Below are 20,397 nucleotides of genomic sequence, written 5' to 3' on the forward strand. Positions count from 1 at the left end.
TTAATCCTCCCCCTCTTTTTTATTTTAAGGATTTCTACTCAGAAAGCAATGGAGCAAAAATCCTGCTGGGAAAAGCAGCCCTTTCTCTGAGTTTGACTTTTTATTGCCTATTGATCTCAGCAGCCTTTAACCATAGTATATTATGATAAGTGGGAAGTCTGTTTCATCCCACCACACCTTGAATTATAACAATGCAAGACGCTCTCGAGGCAGCTGTATGTGCAAACAGAACTTCTGTTATTTTTGCATATGCAGATCAGTGTCGTCTGTGTTTATGCTGTTCCAGCCCCTCAGCCCCGCTCCAACACGAGTACACACTTATTTAGTCTCAATTACAGACAAGACTTAATGAATGCCCAAACAGTTGTGTGTGTGTGTGTGAGGATGTGTGTGTGTGTGTGTGTGTGTGTGTGGTGGGGGGGGTGAAGTGGCAACATGAACAAACCACAGTAGCACACAGGGGGCACGAGGGCCACCACTAAGAGTTCTGCACGCTAATAAAGCTTCTGCTTGAATTAATGACTTTCTCATCCCACAGAGCAACACAAACTGTGATCCAGACTTTCAACTCAGCTTCCACATACAAGTGCTGGGCTGCCATCTAGCGGCTGAACCTCAAAATACAGCCACCCTCCCTCCCGAACTACGCTCGATTACTTGTGTAAATGTCTTGGTGGCATTCACCAATCAGAGTTGAATAAAAGACGATAAATATTGTCATATGACAATTTGGGTAGTAATGGTTAATAATAGATAATAGTAACAGGCCATCTTTATTCAGAGGCCATGCTCAACCAAACATGATATTGACCCCAAGAAATGATAATATAATAAACCGATGAGTGATTCTCAAAGTGTGGTCCGCGTCCCCATTGGTGAGAAGTGAGGTTAATTACAAGCAGGAGATAAAAAGTTGCTCATATTCAACATGAGAAGCTCATATATTTCCAACTGATTTTTTTTTTTTTTTTACTTGAAGTCTGGGCCAACAGTGTGAAAATACAGCCTCATTGCACGATATGCATTTTATTTCCATTCACCTATGTTCATATTGCATTTTTCTAATTCTGGAATAAAGATTTCAGGGAAATCCATCTTTCAATCTTAAGTTTCAGTCACGTTATAGATTGTAGAATTGCCTCAGCCCAAGAGTGGAACAGTATAAAGAAGTACATATGTGAGCATGTTTACAGTCAATGCATGTTGGGAATAGATATTATGGATAACATGACATGGAAATCCTCTTTGTTGGAGTGTTTCCCTTCAGACAGTTGATGGTAAAACGTGATTATTATTATTATTAGTTTTGGTTCTCAATGTTGTGTTACGTGGCTATTCTGGCTGAAACAGTGACCCCGAGTGGACAAACTAGGGAAATCAGTCCCTTCCTAAAATTGAAGTTCATATATATTAATTATTTGTATATTTTGCATCCTGCTGACTAGCCGGCATCGTCACCAGAGACGTGTCTTTAACACCCATTGGCTTAAAATGCATGCACATTCATACATCGATACATAAAGATGTGACAAAAAACAAACCTACATAAATAAACAACTGAATACAATTTATAAGCAGAAGTCTCGTGAGAAAGTCATGATAGGATAACCTCATGTGCAGGAGTCCATACAAAGGATTGCTTCAAAATATGTTGTTTGATATCGGCAATGAGCTGGATCAATCAAAATCATGTGGACAAACAATGCCTTCACTTGAGGTATATTATATATGGTGTTTGGAGAAGTGCTTGTGGACATTTGCGTCGGGAGGGAAGTTTGATCCTTATGGAGCTGTAACGAGCTTCTCCACATTTTTACGCAAAGCAGTCCCACAACCATCGTTCACCACTTCTAAATGCATTCCTATTAACATCAACTGGGCATGTAGTGTGGTGCCCACTAATCAAGGTCTCATTTATACACCGTGTTGCGTTTAAAATTCAGACAAAACTCACCTCATACACTCCCTGCTGCTCCGATCCAAGCGTTCTGGAACGCGCAGACAAAGGAGCACCTGTGTGAGGTCAGAGGGTGCAGTCCAAAATCTGTGGGGGTGAATTGTTTGTATTATTGTTTGGATGTATATTTTAGGGAACTATTAAGGGGTAAACGTGATGTATAATGTACATCTTTGAAATGTTAATGACTCTATTTTCAGTCATGTCCATTTATTTTCCCGATAGTTGGTGAATGTTAATTTTTTGTTTTGAATTCCCCTTGGTTTTTGGTTTAACCTAATTAGTGATTAGTGTTCAGGTTATGTGAGGGTAGGGTAGGGCTGCAGGCTTATGCTGAGGCTTTTTTAAAAATTTGTGTACAATATCTGGCAAACATTTATCACAAATAAACTTATATATATAGGTATATAAATATATCAGTAGAAATGTGTGTTTTTTTTTTAATATATAATGATACTACACATAAATGCCCCAAAAGCTATTACGGGTGACTCAACTATAAAATCTTCAAGTCCCAGGCCGCCATTGTTGTTATTGTCCATTTACTTGTGTATGTTGCGAACTGTTTACTGTGGCTGTTTTGTGCATGAGCAGTAGCAGCATTTCAGAAAAGTTCTCAGAAAAGAGCTCCAGTGGTGCAATCGGTCAGCGCGCGGTACTTATAAGACAGTAACCTGCAGAGCAATGCCGAGGCGGTGAGTTCAAGTCTCACCTGGAGCATCTGAGAAAGAAATCGAATTATTATTTTATATATAGTTGAGAAGTATTGTTGACTCTGACGCAATGGCTCCTCAGCTTGTGCATAAGAAGGATTAAACCACACACAGTCTTCATCACTACAGAAACTCATAAATATAACCAAAGTGTGACTGCGAGGCTCCAGTGGTGCCATTGGTCAGTAAAACACTGGTGCTTACAAAATAGCAGAGTAATCCTGAGGTTGTAAGTAGAACAACTGGGGCACTGGGGCACCTGTGAGCAAACTCATATTACAAAGTGAAAATATCAGAGTTTCTTGAAGAAATTAATTGTGCACTTGTATTTTCATCGTAAAGTTAACAAATGACGTCATCTCACAGACGTCAGGCAAGTATGTTTCCATAAGCGCAGGAGGAAATAAAAGGATTGAAAACATAAAGAGCAACAGCCAGATTTCATATTGTTGTGTTTATTGTCAGGTAGCTAAAACGCCACCACTTTAATTAAAACACACAAACACACAATTTAATTTCTGTGCTATTCACAACGGAACAGATTAACCAACAGGTGTTTTCTTCACAGATGTTACATTGAAATCGATAAAAAAAACTTTTTTTTTAACCGCGTGTGACTTTTGCGTTGTAAAGGCTATAGATTTCCAAAGTGATAAAAAAGAAAAAAAGAACAGAGTCAGTCAGCAAATACTGCAGTAAAATGTTTGTTGCATGATTTTTGTGAGAACGTCAACAACAGCTCCTTTATTGTCAGACATGTACAGTAAACAAAAAGACAACAAATGTGTAGTTGTGTGTATCAATAAGGCATTTTAAGGTGTTTTAGAGTCCTTTTCCCGCAAAGAGTTGCACTCTAAGGGCATCATCCAGTTAAAGGACAAATCGGTTTGAACGTCGATTAAAAAAGTTGTCATTGGTTGTCAGGCTCCTTTTGGCCACTTGGAGGTGCTTTTATTATGACAGTTACACAAGAGTAAAAAAAAAAAGTCAATGACTTGACAAGAAACTTGTCTTTGTCCTCTGATGTGTGTGATCGTTGATTAGCCCAGCTAGAAATCAGTCACACGTTCATCCATTCTTCTTTTGCGCAAACTCTACATTGTTTTGTTTCAGTCGCAGACCCGAATGCTTTCAAGCAGTTTTCATTCCAAGTGCGGGTCTTGTTTAACCTTTTCAGAAAATACATCTGGACTTCATCGGACCGTAATAATCCTGAAACGTTGCTCCTTGTTCCAGCAGTTCTCATCATCCAAACGGTCCGGCTAACGTTACGAACCCGTTCAGAGGATGTGCGCGTTCAGATCGTACTTCTCGCAGAACTTGTCCGTGATCGGGATGCAGGTGAGGTACTCGCACCAGTCACACTTCACGGGGTAGACGTAGAAGAGGACGGCCAGGGCGGAGAGCAGACCCAGGAAGACCAGCATGAAGACGCAGATCTGGACTCTCTTTCGGTACATATCTAAACGCCCGAAGCTGGAGATTAAAAGAAAGAAAAGACATCTTAGCTTTCCATTAAATGTTGGAATTCAATTTTCAGGTCAAACATGTTCACACATGTTTAAAACATTTGTAAAATGCAAGACAGTCTAGTGATAAATATCTTTAGCACACGATGGTGTATGTATGTATGTATGTATGTATGTATGTATGTATGTATGTATGTATGTATGTATGTATGTATGTATGTATGTATGTATGTATGTATGTATGTATGTATGTATGTATGTATGTATGTATGTATGTATGTATGTATGTATGTATGTATGTATGTATGTATGTATGGCAGAGGTACTCAAAGAAACGACTCAACTCGATACCGGGAACAAATTAAACTTAAGTGCTCGTTGATGACTATGTCAATCATTCAAGCCACTTCTTCAAGCAGTGCTTCATTCTCTCCACCCACCTAATGTACGGCAGGAAGGCAAAGGAAAGGAAGAACCCCGACACGAAGCCGCAAATGTGTGCAAAGTTGTCGATCCACGGAAGCAGACCGAAGGAGAAGAAGAAGACCGAGATGGCCAGCAGCTTGGCGAAGGCTCGCCACGGCCGCTCCAGGATCTGCCAGCTCTGGAAGAGCTCCACGAACAGACAGGCCAGGATGCCGAACTGACTGCCAGCAGGACCCACCTGAGGTGGAGGTGGATGGAAGAAGAGGAGGACCGGGACTGGTGAGGTTGAGCAGACAAATATGTACAAAATATGAGGTGCAGACAGCTCGTACCTCTGCTCTGTACGGCAGGAAGATGGCAGAGGCCAGATTGCCAGTGACGCCACTTAACATGTAGATGATGGAGATTCTCAGCCAGCCGGCCAGTTTCTCCAGATCTCTGAGCACCGTCATCTGGAACAACACTGACACCATGCAGTGGAGGATCCTACAGCGACATACACATGCCAGACAGTATTATTCAACTAAATCCATCTGTACATTTCCAAATTACGATTATGGGTAAGACAACAAATTCATGTGGATTTTAGTTTGGGTGGAAAGAAAGAGTTCAATCACCCAGCGTGAAGAAAGAGAGACAGCCACAGGCGAGAGAACTGATCGGGGATCTCTGGATTGAGGAAAGGCAGCAGACCGCACACATCATCCATACAGGCCACCTGGGAGGCAAGACAGAGAGGGAGAGTCAGAAGAAAAGCTCCTGCAGTGCCACCCTGTGGAGGAACAGTTGAAATCACACCGATCCCTTCATGCTCTCTCATCACAAGCTCCAGTGGCGCAATCGGTCAGCGCGCGGTACTTATATGACAGTAGCCAGCAGAGCAATGCCGAGGTTGTGAGTTCGAGCCTCACCTGGAGCACTGAAGTTTTAACTGTCAATTGTCCTACCTGTGAACACAGGGTCGCCTCCTCATGGAAGTAACCATGCATGAAGTCACAGTACTCTCTGGAAGTGATTTCACATCTGCAATGCAAAATGCATCACCAGTTCGAGCGTGAATATACATTCAAGCAAAGGTTTAAAAAACAAAAAAAAAACCTCCGTGTTTGGTCTTTACCGTCCTTTGGTGCCGATGCAGCAGGGCCGGCCGGTGATGGTGCAGTCAATGTGAGGAAGGTTGGTGTGATTCCCCGAGTTGTATCTCGTACAAATCTACAGATCAGACCCAAGAGTAAAAGATAAAAACCTGAACTCAACTGCTGAAAATGCAAACAGACGGCAGCATTAGGGTGCAACGTCAGCTGTTTCTGGATTCCACTGAAAACACGTCCGCATGGATTCCCCCGTTTCCAGTGGTGCAATCAGACAACATACAGGCTGAAGTCATATTCCAACTGTTTATATTCATTAAGCTCCTTAAAAATAAAACACATGCAGTGTTGCACTGCAGTTTTGCCCGTCTGAGTTTGTATTTTTCTACTCACAGGCCAGCGGGTGATGTCATCAGGCCACTCATGAGGTGAAACTGAAGCTGGCTCCAGACAAGTGCTGCAAAATCAACAGAAATGCTTTTAAAAAGAAATAATACAAATGGAATTTCAACAGAATAGGGGATTTGTTTTGTTCTTGTAGTTAATTATTTTTTTTGCAGGGAAACATGAGTGAAAAAGTACAATTACAAATTATTGCATTGAAAATATGACAGCTTCATTTTTGTATTTGATTTATGAGACAAAAAATTATTTAAAAAAAATAGTAAAGATGGAAATTCTTTCATTGAATAAATACAAAAGTGTCTATTTGTGTCCTTTTAGAGGGATCAAAACAGAACCATTAGAAAACTGTTTATTTCGTCCCCCATATTCATGTTAAGACTAAACTAGACCGCTGGGGGGAAAATGCCAATAGATTTGAATTAAAATATGATCTAAATGTACCATATGTACTAAAGCTGCAGATGTATTTATCTACCTCTAACTAGCAGCTCCTCACATTATTCTTCATACTCTTGATGTGTCACAACAACAAAACTAAACAGCTTTGTTGCCAAGTGTGACATAAAGTGTGATCTGGGAGTCCTGTGCGCAAACTTCATTTTGGATGTATGAGGCAGCTCTGCTCACTGATCAACTCATTGAGCAAATTAAATTGGGTTTATCTGTACAAACAGTTTCAGTAGGCCGATGTGCCACATACGTGTTTTTTTTTTTTTTTTGAGCTTCCTAAAAGGTGGCAGCAGTCGACTCTCGATAAATTAGACGAATAATAATCACAGAGATTTGTGGTGAAGTAGAGGGCTGATGCTGGTCACCTGGGGTCCTGGTGGCACACTGCACCGTGCTGACGGGGTTTACCATTTAACTTCGGAACGCTCGGGTGATGAGGCCATTTCACCCACACTGCCAGGGTGCTCTGCAGCACAAGACGTGAAGGGATGGTTACACACAGCCAGCAATTCTATATAAATAACAGCAGGCTATAAACTTCCGTTGGTCCGATGGGGCGGTGCCACTGACCGAACACTCCTCCTGTAACGTCTGCAGGCAGCCGGAGCGATCGTTCCTCACGCAGCAGCCTGACTCCCGCTCCTTCGCCCGCTTCTCCTGGATCAGCCGCTGGATCTCCTGGTCTTGACGCATGCAGGGGGAAAACTTGGCTCCGAGGTGAATCAGCGCTTCCTGAAAAAGCAGCAGCAAAGAGGTCTTAAATGGGCTAATTCATGTAGAGTGTCCACGTCACTACTGTTTAGGGCCGAGCCAGGTGATGATTTTAATTCTAAGCATTCATAAATACAACAAGCGACAAAAAAAGGACGGTTTTGAAAATGTTCTCAGTGTGGTTATTCAAATTCGAGATCTGCTGCCCAGAAAACTGACACTTTATGGAGCAAGTGAACATATATGCCCACTTCAATCTTTTTTTCATTTCTTAAAAACTTTTATAGGTTAGAGCAGACTATCACATAAAAACAGATTTTGAAAAGAGATGCAATCAATCCAGACAACTGTAGATTAAAAATCTGCAGCTCCTTCATTTAAACCACCTCAGTTCTGCAAGTCGAGAGACGATAATACTTACAGAGCTTGGACCCACCCAGAAGTTCTGCTGTTGCACAAATTTAACGTTCTCATAAACTCCTTTGTTCCTCAACACCTTCGAAAAGATGGAAAAAATGTATACGGTTGAACAAATGAGTTGAACAAATGAAACAAAGTATGATCAAAGTTATGTAAGTCACTTACAGAGTCAACAGTCTCGTGTTGTGAGAAGCCCACCGGGGCAATGCCGTAGATGGTGACAGCCAGAATGGTGACAAGCAGATGGACACATGTGATCCAGTAGCTAAAAAAAGGCCTGGAGAGGAAGTGTCGACATTTTATGACTCATTTGAAGGGAAGATTAATCGAACGCTCCATTATTGTTTTTACCCCAGCAGTTGCTGTCTTACCTGTGATCGTCCATGTCTTCAATCTGCCTCTTGACGTAGCTGTCGATGCGTTTGCGGTACGTGCGGTTCGTGAGTCGCCCCACAATGCCCAGCCCGTATGGCCTCTTCTCTCGGGCGAACAGCTTCTTAACGGGAACCACAATTCTTTGCCCGCGCTGCTGGTGGTTGTTGACGCTCACCACCTCTTGTTTGAGGCGCACTTTAGGCTGGACCAGGGAGCCGTCTTTTGCCTTCCGCCACCCTCGCTCCAAAGGCCTGGTGAGAGGTGGAGGCTGTGTTAAATGAAGGATTATAACACAGGATACACCATCTCCATTAATGCAGTAAAGGTGCACCCACAGCATGAGGTGACTTCGCTCCAGTTCACTCTTATCCAGTGCACTTCCTGTGAGCTCGCTCTCATCCAGCTGCGTCAGGGCAGCTTCCGATGGTGTCTCAAAAACGTCGTCAGCGTAGGTGGACAACTCGTCCTGCAGGCCGTCCTGCAGAGGAGTAAAAATTCAGTCAAAACCAAGCGCCGCCAACATCGGCGATGTGCATCAGTTGCTCGGCTCTTGAGGTGTGTGTGACTGAGACTGTGTGTCCACCGCTCACTCTGGTGAAGAAGGAAGTGTCCAGATCATCAGGGAAATCCACTGTGTCGTCTTCAAAGAAACTCGGAGGCATGAAACTGCGTCTGCGGCTTCTCCCAGTGGTGCTCTCTCCTAACGTCCGACCCTTAAAAACACAAATACAGACATATTATCAATCCATCTATCAAGCTTTGATAAGAGACAAGCCTCCGCTGATTGGCAATTATGTGTTCTGGGGGAGCATACAAGCAGGAAAAATCTTGTAGTTTCCAATCTTCATTTTTACCTTTTAATTACAGAGAATAAATCATGATCATTATGTCTTTAAATCTCACATATCATAGCTTGAATAGCTAAAAGTTGCAGGTGGACTGTGCTTTTTAACACCCTATAATGTGAAAACTTTAGGAAAGTCCTTCATTCAACTGAAAATGGAACAGAAGAAAATGACATAAGATAAGATTTGACTTTATTAATGCCACATGGGGGAATTCAGAATGTGGGCTGATGCACCTTCAGAAAAGCAAGATGTATAATCATGAACAAAAACACGTGATATGTGTACACTGTATGTCTATGTGAGGAAAAGCATACACAAAATACAATTGTAAACACACAAAAAGACACATTCGGAAAGTAAACAGAGCTTGAATGATTAAATGTGGAGACATAAGCTGGACTCCATACTGTGAGGGCGATGCTGAGTGTGTCACTATTGCAAAGAAGTATTGGATTACACTTTTTTTTATATTTAATAAAGAAACATGGCAAGACTGAGGATTAATTGTACTTTTTTGTACTAAAACTGCAGAAATAATTCCAGTTGTCATTTTTTATGAGTTGTAAGATCACTATTATTGCTTTCATCAGAAAGGTATAGAGATTTTCTGCAAAACTTGTGCAAGAAAAATATACAGAAATATGGAGCTTATGAAGCATTTCAACAGAAATTTTGAGTTGTATAATGAAAATAATATTATGAAGTTAAAAAAAACCACAGACATAATTCATGTAGTTATTGTACTATTCACTAGATGCAGATATACTGTGTATCTGCTGTAGCAAGGGTGTGAAAAAAACGAAAGCTTAGCCTAAATTAACTCGTCCGATTAAATACGAACTCATTTTGTGCTCGAAGATTCTATTTAATACCGTTCTACTGTTTTTAAAATCCAAGATGGTTTTCAATGACTAATCCATAAGCAATTAGCAAAAAAAAAAAGTTTTTTTACAGCGTGACAGCTGTAAAGGCTTTTATTCAGTTTTCTTTTTTTCTACTATTCATACTACATGCTGATCTATGTTGTATTAGAAATGTGTCCCAGCTTGCAAACACATATTTTTGAATGATTGTCTCTGGCGATTTCACTGCAGTAGCATGCATTACTGGATTAGCTTCTGAAATATTCCGTCGGGCAGATAGCTGAGCGTTCATCATGTATTATCTCCGACCATCTGCTGGTGTAACTCCACCAGTCGCCACCCTCCTCCCACAAAGACAAGCACGCAGCCCTTTAAATGTTTGTTCATGGGCCATATAGGCAGAGTCATCTGCACTCTACTGTAACATATTTTTGCCTGGGTTTAATCTCCAGGCTCATCTCGTGTTTTACATAACACGACAGCATACATAATACATGGAAATGCAAGTACACAGCCACAGCAAGAGGCTCTATTCATTTAGCAGGAAATAGGGACAAAAACAAGATAATAAATGTCATTTTAAGAGAGTCTTTCTTCACAACCAAATAACAATAGATTAAAGTGGCTGTTTTCCGGGAACAGATTTTCAATGCCTTTCATACGGTTTTGAATAATGGATATTTCATGCTGTGCATTGAGACTACGGAGAAAGAAAAAAAAAAAATCAGTGGATTAAAGATGGCCTTAATGTATGCTCACAGCACAGATTATGCAGAGAGTTGCATGAAAGCTCTCCTGTATTAAAAAGAAAAAGCCACCTTCATCAGTGCTGCCGCAGCTTTGAGGCTCATGACGGCGACAGACTCCCGCTTCCGTCGGCGTGGCAGCCGGTTGAGGGCAGAGCGGGAGCTGGAGAAGGAGCATAGCGACGCCGTGCCGGGCGTGATGGGGGTCTGTGGCACGCTGAGGCCGTCTATCTCCTCCACCATGCGGAAGGCACGACCCCGGGCCAGGGGGTCCACAATCTGCACACACAAAAGGCATCATGTACAGTCGGTTATGGTTTACCTGCACACTTAAAAAAAAAACATACAGCAGCCAGATTACACTGATGTTAACATGTGGAAAGAAGCATTTTTGTGCCACATCAGCTGCTGTAGCATTGTGCCACAACGAAGAATGTAATAACAGCAAATAATGTAATAACGCTGAAATAATGCCATAAAATAGTAAAAGATTTTTTTACAACCATGATGACTATCCCACTCAACATACCTTTGTTGATACAAGTAAACTGATCAAAACCTGCCAAAAAAGTACTATTTCCAAGAAATGCAGCAATATATATGCATTATTACATTATTGGCTGCAGTTATGACATGTATCATGTTACTTCTAGTCATGGAATAACTTATTGCATTAGTAGCAAAATGTTATTCTGATTATGGACATCTTAAATATCTTATCACACTATCGGCAAGTTATGATGTTATGTTCTTTATTGCACTGAAAAAGGCCAATTATATTACTGACAGATATGACGCTATTGGTTGTTACACATTGTGACAATAAAAAATAAACTAATCCAGTAGTCATTCAGATTTTATGTAATTTTTATATCCAAATAAACAGATACTGATACATTAAGAACTTGTCTGTAAACGCAAGATAAAAACTTGGAAAATGTATATTTTGCTTCATTTGTCCCTACATAGTTTCATAGTTAGATATATTCAACATTGAGCCTTAGTTTCTTCTTTAATAACATTTTTCAAAGCAATGAGTTGAACAAGGGAGCAAAGAGGTAAAAAATTGGAAGGTAGAGAAAAAGGAATGAGTGAAATAGTGAGGGTGAAATAAGTTTAAGTTGAGTAACGCGCTCGTCTAGTTCCCGTCGCTCTAAAAGGCCGCTGGCGCAGGCCTACCCTCTGCATAGCATGGTGGTGGTGGTGGTGGTGGTGGTGGTGACTGGGGTGCAGGGGTGGGAGGTAGAGGGGAGGAGGGGTCTCAGTGCTGGCCAAGGAGAGATTATCTTGGCTGTGCAGCTCCATCTCCCTCATCACCTGCGCCTTCAGGCCCCCGTACAGGTGGCTGCAGTGCTGCAGGCTCTTTCTCCGCCATCGCTGGGTGCTGTCGCTGTCCTTGCTCACCCCGAACCAGTCCGCGGTGCCCCTGAGGAAACACACACACACACGAGGAATTACATCTCAAATTCTTCAGGCATTCACGTCTGCAGTTAGATAAACAACTACTTCAAGATGAAGGCATGACGCAGAAAGCAGAAAATACTAAATAAAGAGAAAGCCAAGGAAACAGCTAAAGAAATGACTATTTCATGACGATTATTCGTTACTGCAGTCAAAGACTGTGTGCTTCCGGCTGAAACTCTCAACATCTCTTCACACGCTGATGGAGCAGTTATACTCTCTCATCCACTCACTCACAATGACAGGATCATTAAATGAAGCTATTTCTTGGACAGAGAAGCATTGCGTATGTTTCTGTCAGACTGATTATAACAAAGCAAAGCGGAGTCACTTTCACAATAATTTAACTCAATTAATAAAGTTAAAGGTTCAGTGCTCCAGGTGAGGCTTGAACTCACAACCTCGGCATTGCTCTGCAGGTTACTGTCTTATAAGTACCGCGCGCTGACCGATTGCGCCACTGGAGCCCGTGAGGGAGTTTCCTTCTGTGGGATATCAGAACCATGCACTCTCTCCTGATACGCTGTTTCCTTTGTGTCTATCACTATCTTGACGTCCTGCTTTCCTCCCACAGGGCGAAGCGCGCACTGCCTTTTGATGCTTTGTTTATGCGAAGGGAGAGTCTGTCAGACTCTAATGATTGTCACTCACTGAAAATAGTATATTCTTCTATAATGTTTGCTGATTTGTGGTTGATAAACTGCTACAAAAAGAATAATTGAAAGTGTTTGCTGATCCCCATGAGGTGATTGAAGAAGCTTTGTTAAGAACTGTTCAAATTTCATTCTAAACATTGTGCAAATTAGTTTGAGAAATACCTATGTTTTAATTCATAACATCATTTTTAATTTTTTAATTTTGATCAACTGTAACTACGGGATGAGGACAGCAGTGATGAGCTGGTCCTTCGCTGTGGAAACCAGAGGGGATGTGCAGCAGCAGTTTAAATCTCAGGGTCTTAAGAAGAAATCATGATAAAATAAATAAATGGAAGGTAACATTCAGTCAATCCATTATTCCCTTCACTTGCTTATGCTTGCTCTTTTGGAATTTTTGGATGGTTCTCTGAGTTAGGTTTTTTTTTTGGCACTATATGAATACATTTTAACTGAATCTACTGAACTTGAAATGGGTACAAGGCAAGATAATAAAAGAAGATTCAACACAAAACAATAAGTGTGTGTGCGTGCGTGCGCGTGCGTGCGTGTGCGCGCGTGCGTGTGTGTGCGTGTGTGTGTGTGTGTGTGTACGTGTATATATATCATTGGTTCATTGTGTTAGCAGGTGCTGGTTATAAATATATATATAGTTTTCTGCTGATTGAGAAATTCATCCTTTTGTTTGTCCAGCAAACAAATGGGGGGGGGGTCCAGCTGCTCTCTGTCTCTCTCGATTAAATATTAAATACGATGTGCAACAATGTAATGTTTTCTTACATAACTTGTTGCCCTCAGTTCCATCAGCAGAAAAAAAAAGCAGCCGTAGTCCCACAGTGGACGACCTGATGTGGCGCTGTGTTATGACGTTAAAGCCCACAAAAAATGGACAGGCAGGTTCCCCTTTCCAAGAAAAGCGTGTGTGTGTGTGTGTGTGTGTGTGTGTGTGTGTGTGTGTGTGTGTGTGTGTGTGTGTGTGTGTGTGTGTGTGTGTGTGTGTGCGTGTTAACCAAGGGGGAGGGGGTGAGCTCACACTCTTGAAGGCTGTTTAGAGAGCCGAACGTTCAGTAATAAACACTGGAGTCTCATCATCACGAGCAGCGGCAGCTGGGGATTTGGGGAAGCCTTTTAAGGCTACACACGAGCAGAGCGGGGGCGGCGCAGGCCTGATTGTTGTCCCTTTAGAGAGAAATGTTTGAGGAAGAGCGCACAGGTTTGAGAAAACCGGGAAAAGGGCAAGCGAGCCGAAGGTAAACAGAGTGGAATCAGAGTGAGAGGAGGTCCTGGCAGCGTATTCAGATGGCTCTGACATGTTTATCTCTCAAATCCACACAATGAGCTCTGATGGAAAAGCTTAGTACAGATCAGTTTCACACCACGTAACCTCTGTTTGTTTAGAAATAGTTGTGGTTATTTGTCTAATTGCACACATGCGTCAACAGGCACGCATGTCATATTCACCCACACGTAACGTAAATAAAATATTTACAAGTTGATGTTATCCCAAAACTATCAAGCAGCCACGATTAAAGCAGCTTCAAGCATCATGAATTAACTTTCATAGCCCCAAGGTAGGGCTGGTATACACGAGGCAGCGATCGGCTGTAATTATAGGCGTGCACGATATTTGTTTCATTGGAGAGAGAGGACCGAGGGGCAGAGCTTTCCTCTACCGAAACCAAAGCATCAACAGAGCAAATTCAGAAGAAAACAAATAGAAAAAAGATAAAGAAGACACTATTTAGATGTATGACGGCTCACACTGAAGTCGCAGCCCACTGTAACAAGTATGGATTTACTTAAATACACACGGTATATTCAAGATTGAAGTAGCAGCAGTCAAGACCTGTTATGTGATGTTTTTGAAGTGATTTTACTAGTATTACACAAAAATGTAGGTTCTAAATATAGTACATTTATACAATTAAACCAGGTCTATTTCAATACAAAGTCTACAATATTCAAATGAACCACAATCTTAAAGCACTTCTTTTTTTTCATTGATAAAGATTTTTGAATTTTCCTGTTGACACAAATGCGTCAACTTTTTTCTCTTATGGAGAAATGTCTTTTTTTTTTTTTTTTTTTAACTGTGGTCCTTTAAGAGCCCCTTGTTAATTTCAGCTGTTACTTATTCACATAAGAAACTATGCAATGGGTTCTAAAAACAATTATTTAAGTTCAAGTCAACTAAATAAGGATGAACCTAAAATAAAATATACAGTAAGGCAGTGGCAGGTGTTGCTCTCCTTCACATTGTTTCTTGTTTTGTTAGATATAATTACATTTAAGTGTTTATACAATCAGAATCCTTTACTTTGATGTCAACACTTCATTTTGCAATTCTTGTAAGATTTCGGTTATATTTCAAGTCAAACGTTGTGGTATGAAACACAACCAAGCACACAAATAATTCACAGCTTTTCTGAACATAAATAAACTAAACATAAATAGCCCAATTCAAGCAGATGTGTTTCTACTGGTGGATAATGGTTAAAAGTTAAAAGTTAACTTTGAGTGGTAATACTGACAATTTATAAGTACATCTCACAATATAGAGAGTGATGAATTGACTATTTATTTATTTAGACTTTGAGCAGATGTGTAAATGTGTTGGCCGCAGCATTTTTCAAAGTCTTCATGATAAGATTAGTTGCAAAAACATCCCTGATCCAATTTAGTAGTTATGTAATGAATGTTTGACATGCAGATGTTAGTAAACCAACCATATAAGCTCATTTAAACTCAAATCTTCCTCTAAAATCTCATGACTCTTCAAAAAGATAATACACAAGAGTCCACACCTACCCACCTGTCCAGAGAGCTCCAGGAGGGGTTCGGGCTTTGGGTCATACCTGCCGGGGGCGGGGCTTGTGGAGCCCAGTCACCTCCGTCAACAGCATCGCGAGCACTTGTCCCGGCTTACCCCCCCGACCCGCATTAAACCCTCATCACACATGCAGCGTTCCATAAGGGGATTTCCAGATATCCAGGCCAGCAGTACCTCGCTGTTATGTAAAGACCAAAGAATCAACACACGTCCAGACTCCGTTAAGACATCCCAGCTGTGTGAGTTCCCCATGAATCGAAGGTTTGAGTAAAGCCGGGACGTAGTGTGATCTCTGAAGGAAACATCCCGATGTTAAAAAGATCCCCACAGGATGTTTCTTCCAAATGGAGCTGCTCATCGGATGTCGCGGGAGGATCTTCCATGACCTTGTGTCACCAGCGTGTAACAGAAGTTTCCATCTGAGTCTGTATGTGCGAGTGTGTCAGTGGCTGGCGGGCCTCCCAGTATCCCTCCTCCACAGTTCTTGTGACCTACTGGGCAGAGATGACAGCGGCTCTGGTCCTCGTCAAACTGAATATTCCCCCCACATCCACACAGCCCCAGCCTTCACTATCAAAGGGGGTCCTTCTCTCCTTCTCTCTCTGCGTTTGTCTGCCGTCTTTTTGCAGGAGTGTGTGTGTAAACCCCGGTTGTCGTTGGAACATACCAGCCTCCACAGGAAATGGGAGATCGGGAGGAGTGAGAAAAGAAAGCGCATCACGCTATTAGAGTTTAGGAGGGAGGAGAGAAGGCGGGAGGGTAGTGAGACATGCCTGAACATGATCACATACACACATCTGCACGCACTCAATCACTCACACACACACGCAGAAGGTTTAAACCCCTCCTTGCTGTGCGGTTCAGATATCCGTGTCAACAGTTCAAAGACGTCCAATTGAGCATCCAAACCTCACAGCAAACACCTATCATTACATGCACCGGTGAGATGAAATGAGAAATTATTCGCTCTTTTAACAGTCGGATCTGTCAAAGTGAGGGACTGAATGAGTCACTTTAGAGTCCCGCAGATCAACAAACATCAGGGTGTTCTCCCAAATATTGTACAAGCCAAGAGTTCACGGCAAATCACACACGCAGGCACACAGTTTGTTTGAATAGTGAAGATTAATCATCTCATTCACGGACTCCCTTGAGGAGGAGGCACGACACACACGCACACACACACACACACACACACACACACACACACACACACACACACACACACACACACACACACACACACACACACACACACACACACACACACACACACACACAAGCTTACTGTTGCTACGAAACCTCAGCATGGTGGAATTAAGACGGTCTTGAAATTGAAAAGTTGCCTCTCAAGGTTTTAGCTCTGGCTCAGTGTTCAAACATTTACATTCACTTTAAGGCTGCTTTGATGTGGCCTGTGGCAAACATATGAGTAACTGCATCACTTTTTCTGCCTCCGCCCAGGAGGTCTCATGTGTCACTTGCAGCGACAAGACCAGGGATTTGTTGTGTGTCACAGACAAAGCCTCGCAGCTCGGGGACTAAAACTCTACAGGAGGAACTGTGCACAGAATTTTTGTGCAAAAGCTCATTCATGGGTGAAACTCAAAGGGGAAAAAAACATAGTATATCTGTTATTTATTCTCTGGCCTTGATGGGCTTTGTGGTTGCTGCACTCTGGATGCCATTATATGAACAAGTGGTGTGTTTGTGTTTCTTTAAGCTGCAAGTTCACATTGAAGTTTGTCAGGAAGTGGGTCTGGCTTTCGTGGAGGCTGATCACACCTTTGCGACAGACTCTTCTGCTCACTTCCTCTGAACACGCTTTGACATCCGACAGCTTGAACACAAACATACGGTCCTCTTAATAACTTGCTCAATTCCAGAGTGACTTTCTGAAAAATGCCAAATCTTCAAATGTGCTTTCATGACTCCTGCATGAAATCAAACAATAAAACAGTTGCAGGCTTTGATAATCAAAACAATAAGCAAACTGTTTTTGGTTAAGTTACTCTAGCGGTGGTTTATGTGTATCGCTGCTATATTATCAATATAAGCTATGATAGTGTTTATTTCTCTCGTGTTATCTATTCATAAATATACATAGTTTTATCTGCTCCATCAAAAAACTAAATCTAATCCAAAACATTTCAAGTGCATTCGAGAAATCTGATAAAGTGGCAGACTCTTCGTGACAGTCAAACCGAAACTAAAGCTTTGCCGTTCCTTGAAACATCTCGTTTCATGAAAATCTACTTCAGAAGTCTGAGACTCTTCAAACCACTGTCGCCACTTCCCTCTCTGTACCTGATGATCTGTTTGGGTATAGATGAGCGTCTCCTGGTTTGTATTTTGGGGACGCAGGACCGCCTTCGGATGGTAGACACCTTCCTGGGGAGCCTCTGGCCCTTTGGGGGAACAGTGTTGATGCGCTGGAAGCGCACTCGTTTCTCACTGCGCGCACACGGCAGCATGAGGTGGTCAGGTAGAGAGGAAAATTAGGAAAAAAGACAAGGAGAAATAGGACAGAAGAAACAGTGAAGGGTCAAGTTGTGTTAAATCAGAGAGGAAGTTTTAGTTTAGCTCAGAGTGAGAAATATTAGAAAATAAGTGAAAATGAAGTTAGCAGCTCAAGCAATTCAGTGTGTGTGTGTGTGTGTGTGTGTGTGTGTGTGTGTGTGTGTGTGTGTGTGTGTGTGTGTGTGTGTGTGTGTGTGTGTGTGTGTGTGTGTGTGTGTGTGTGTGTGTGTGTGTGTGTGTGTGTGTGTGTGTGTGTGTGTGTGTGTGTGTGTGTCACCTCTTGATGGACTGGCTGATGGAGGGTAATCTCTCCAGAGGAGGCCTGAGGTAGTTGTTGGATGTTTCCATGGCAGCGATGCGGGTCTGAGGGTTTTCCCCCGGCATGCTGACACTGCGCAGGCGCTTCACCGGCTGCAACAGAAACACAAACAGGTGACGCAGGCTGCCTCTGCTCCACGCTGTGACGAACCGAGCGGAAATCTGTCAGGTAAACAAGGAGAATGTGTCTTTGTCTTATAACCTTCATGCATCTTGCAGTCTTGCTTTCACATGAGTCGTATCGCTGTGATTTGTGTTCAGACCTGAGTGAGTGTGGGCGTGTCGTCCGGCGTCAGCTGGATGGTCGGGATGTCCAGTTTGAGCCATGGTGGCTTCTTCCGCTGGAGGCTGCTGTTCCTGCTGCCGGGCTCGTCCATCATCATCTCCTCCTCCTCCCCCTCCTCCACCTGCCAGCTTGACGACACAAACAAACAAGGAAATGGGTTTTCAGGGCGATTCAGAGAGCAAAGATATGGAAAGTGTGACATCAAGCGGCGGCAATTCCATTCTTTTCAAACTCTACGGCAGGTCTCACTACTGTCTTTTAAAGCTTCTCTTTCTCTCTTGCTGCCATCCTTTCTGTCACATCTGCTTGGACACTCGTCTGCATTTTCTTCTTCGCCTCTCTTGTGCATTCTCCATTGCTCTGGATGGTTCACTAAAACTAAACCATATCTTATCAATTAAGAGATTAAGGTAGGGTGAAAATACTATCCTGAATGAGAAGGAAAACAACGAATGGATAGAATCACATGAAGCTACACTTTATCTGCTCCTGTTTTCACATTGCAGTCATTTAAACCTACATTGCTCCTCAAGCAAACATCACCACTTCAGCTGAGGCTTGAACACACAACCTCAGCATTGCCCTGCCTTAGAAGTACTGCTCACTGCCCAACTGCTGTCTCCTATAAATCAATTGGTAATAGGAACTTGAGAATAGTCCATACTCCAGTCAAAGAATGGCTCGTCAGCTGAAAATATTCATCACCAGTTGACTTCAGGTGGTTTTTATCGGTAGATTAATGAGATACAACTCTGGGAATCAACCTTCCTCACATATAGACTGCTGAGACCAAACACACCAATCCACTCATTTCCTCTTGTCCTTTTAATTAAAACAATTGTGCTCCAGGTGAGGGTCGAACTCACAACCTCGGCATTGCTTTGCAGGTCACTGTCATATAAGTACCGCGCGCTGACCGATTGCGCCACTGGAGCCCTGACAATAAAGGATTCAGCAGTGTTTGAGAGGGCTAATCATGTGGTGATCTTTCAATCCCACAAGGTGGCACTGTGATCCTCGAAGGCGCTGCATTCTGCTTGGACTCAGAGGCACATGCTTCCTGTGGACATAGACAGAGATGATGAAGCTCACTGTTCACCATGATCCCTTTTACTTTAGGTTGAGGCCAGCTATTATCACACACAACCGATTATACAGCTGAGCTCTACATCTGCTCTGCTCTCACTGTGGTGAATTTGAATTCAGGCGGGTTTATGTGGTACACAGTGGTATTACAAGACCGATTGGGCTGTGATCGATGGTTCTGACTGTATTTGAATATACATTGCATACTGTACCTTTAAAAATCTGAAGGAACCACTCTGGTATCTCACACAGTCCAAACAATAGCAGCACTTACTGCACAAAGTCCCTCGTTATGCTTTTGTTTCAATTGTGTCACATCTTAAATGATTTGGCATGTGTTTTTCTCATGATCGTAGTCCAAATGCAGAATATTTGCAAATGACATTTTTGTGGCTGCACACTATTTATCACAGTCAGAAAACATATAGTGCCAGTCCATAATATACTTTAAACCAGAATCACATTCACTTGAAAGTGAGACACCAGAAATAATTGCAATTCCATAGTTGCATTTGTGATGTTAATTTTCAGTGACACACATGTCTTTCAATTTTTTTTATTAAAAACCAAGCCACATTGGAAAATTAGGTCTTAATCACCACGAGTCAACGTTGTCCTGGCAAAATATTAGTTAACGACCTGTTGCTGAGCAGACCGTCTTCTCGTCCAAGTCTCATTCTCCCTTTTCTTCAGGCTGAAATGTCTCTATAGAGAGTTTTGAAAAAACACTAGTGTTTCTGGGGTCCGGTTATAGCCTGGGCCAAGT

The 20,397-nt window shown here is 42.3% G+C and overlaps 1 protein-coding gene across 1 annotated transcript; it reads right to left on the reverse strand.

Moving 5' to 3' along the window:
* Positions 1–3,222: 3,222 nt before the first annotated feature.
* rhbdf1b (rhomboid 5 homolog 1b) lies at positions 3,223–18,636 on the reverse strand (the record flags this gene model as incomplete). Its single annotated transcript, XM_080517685.1, has 19 exons — positions 3,223–4,146; positions 4,580–4,803; positions 4,898–5,051; positions 5,183–5,283; positions 5,513–5,588; positions 5,683–5,777; positions 6,050–6,113; positions 6,877–6,977; positions 7,082–7,243; positions 7,644–7,718; positions 7,808–7,919; positions 8,014–8,268; positions 8,353–8,495; positions 8,608–8,730; positions 10,547–10,753; positions 11,654–11,900; positions 17,729–17,875; positions 18,219–18,352; positions 18,523–18,636. 19 exons carry the CDS (start codon positions 18,634–18,636, stop codon positions 3,951–3,953), a joined length of 2,730 nt encoding a protein of 909 aa, XP_080373811.1. The 3' UTR covers positions 3,223–3,950.
* Between the last annotated feature and the right edge of the window lie 1,761 nt (positions 18,637–20,397).

Source organism: Blennius ocellaris (genome assembly GCF_963422515.1).
Source record: "Blennius ocellaris genome assembly, chromosome: 21".
Taxonomy (NCBI): domain Eukaryota; kingdom Metazoa; phylum Chordata; class Actinopteri; order Blenniiformes; family Blenniidae; genus Blennius; species Blennius ocellaris.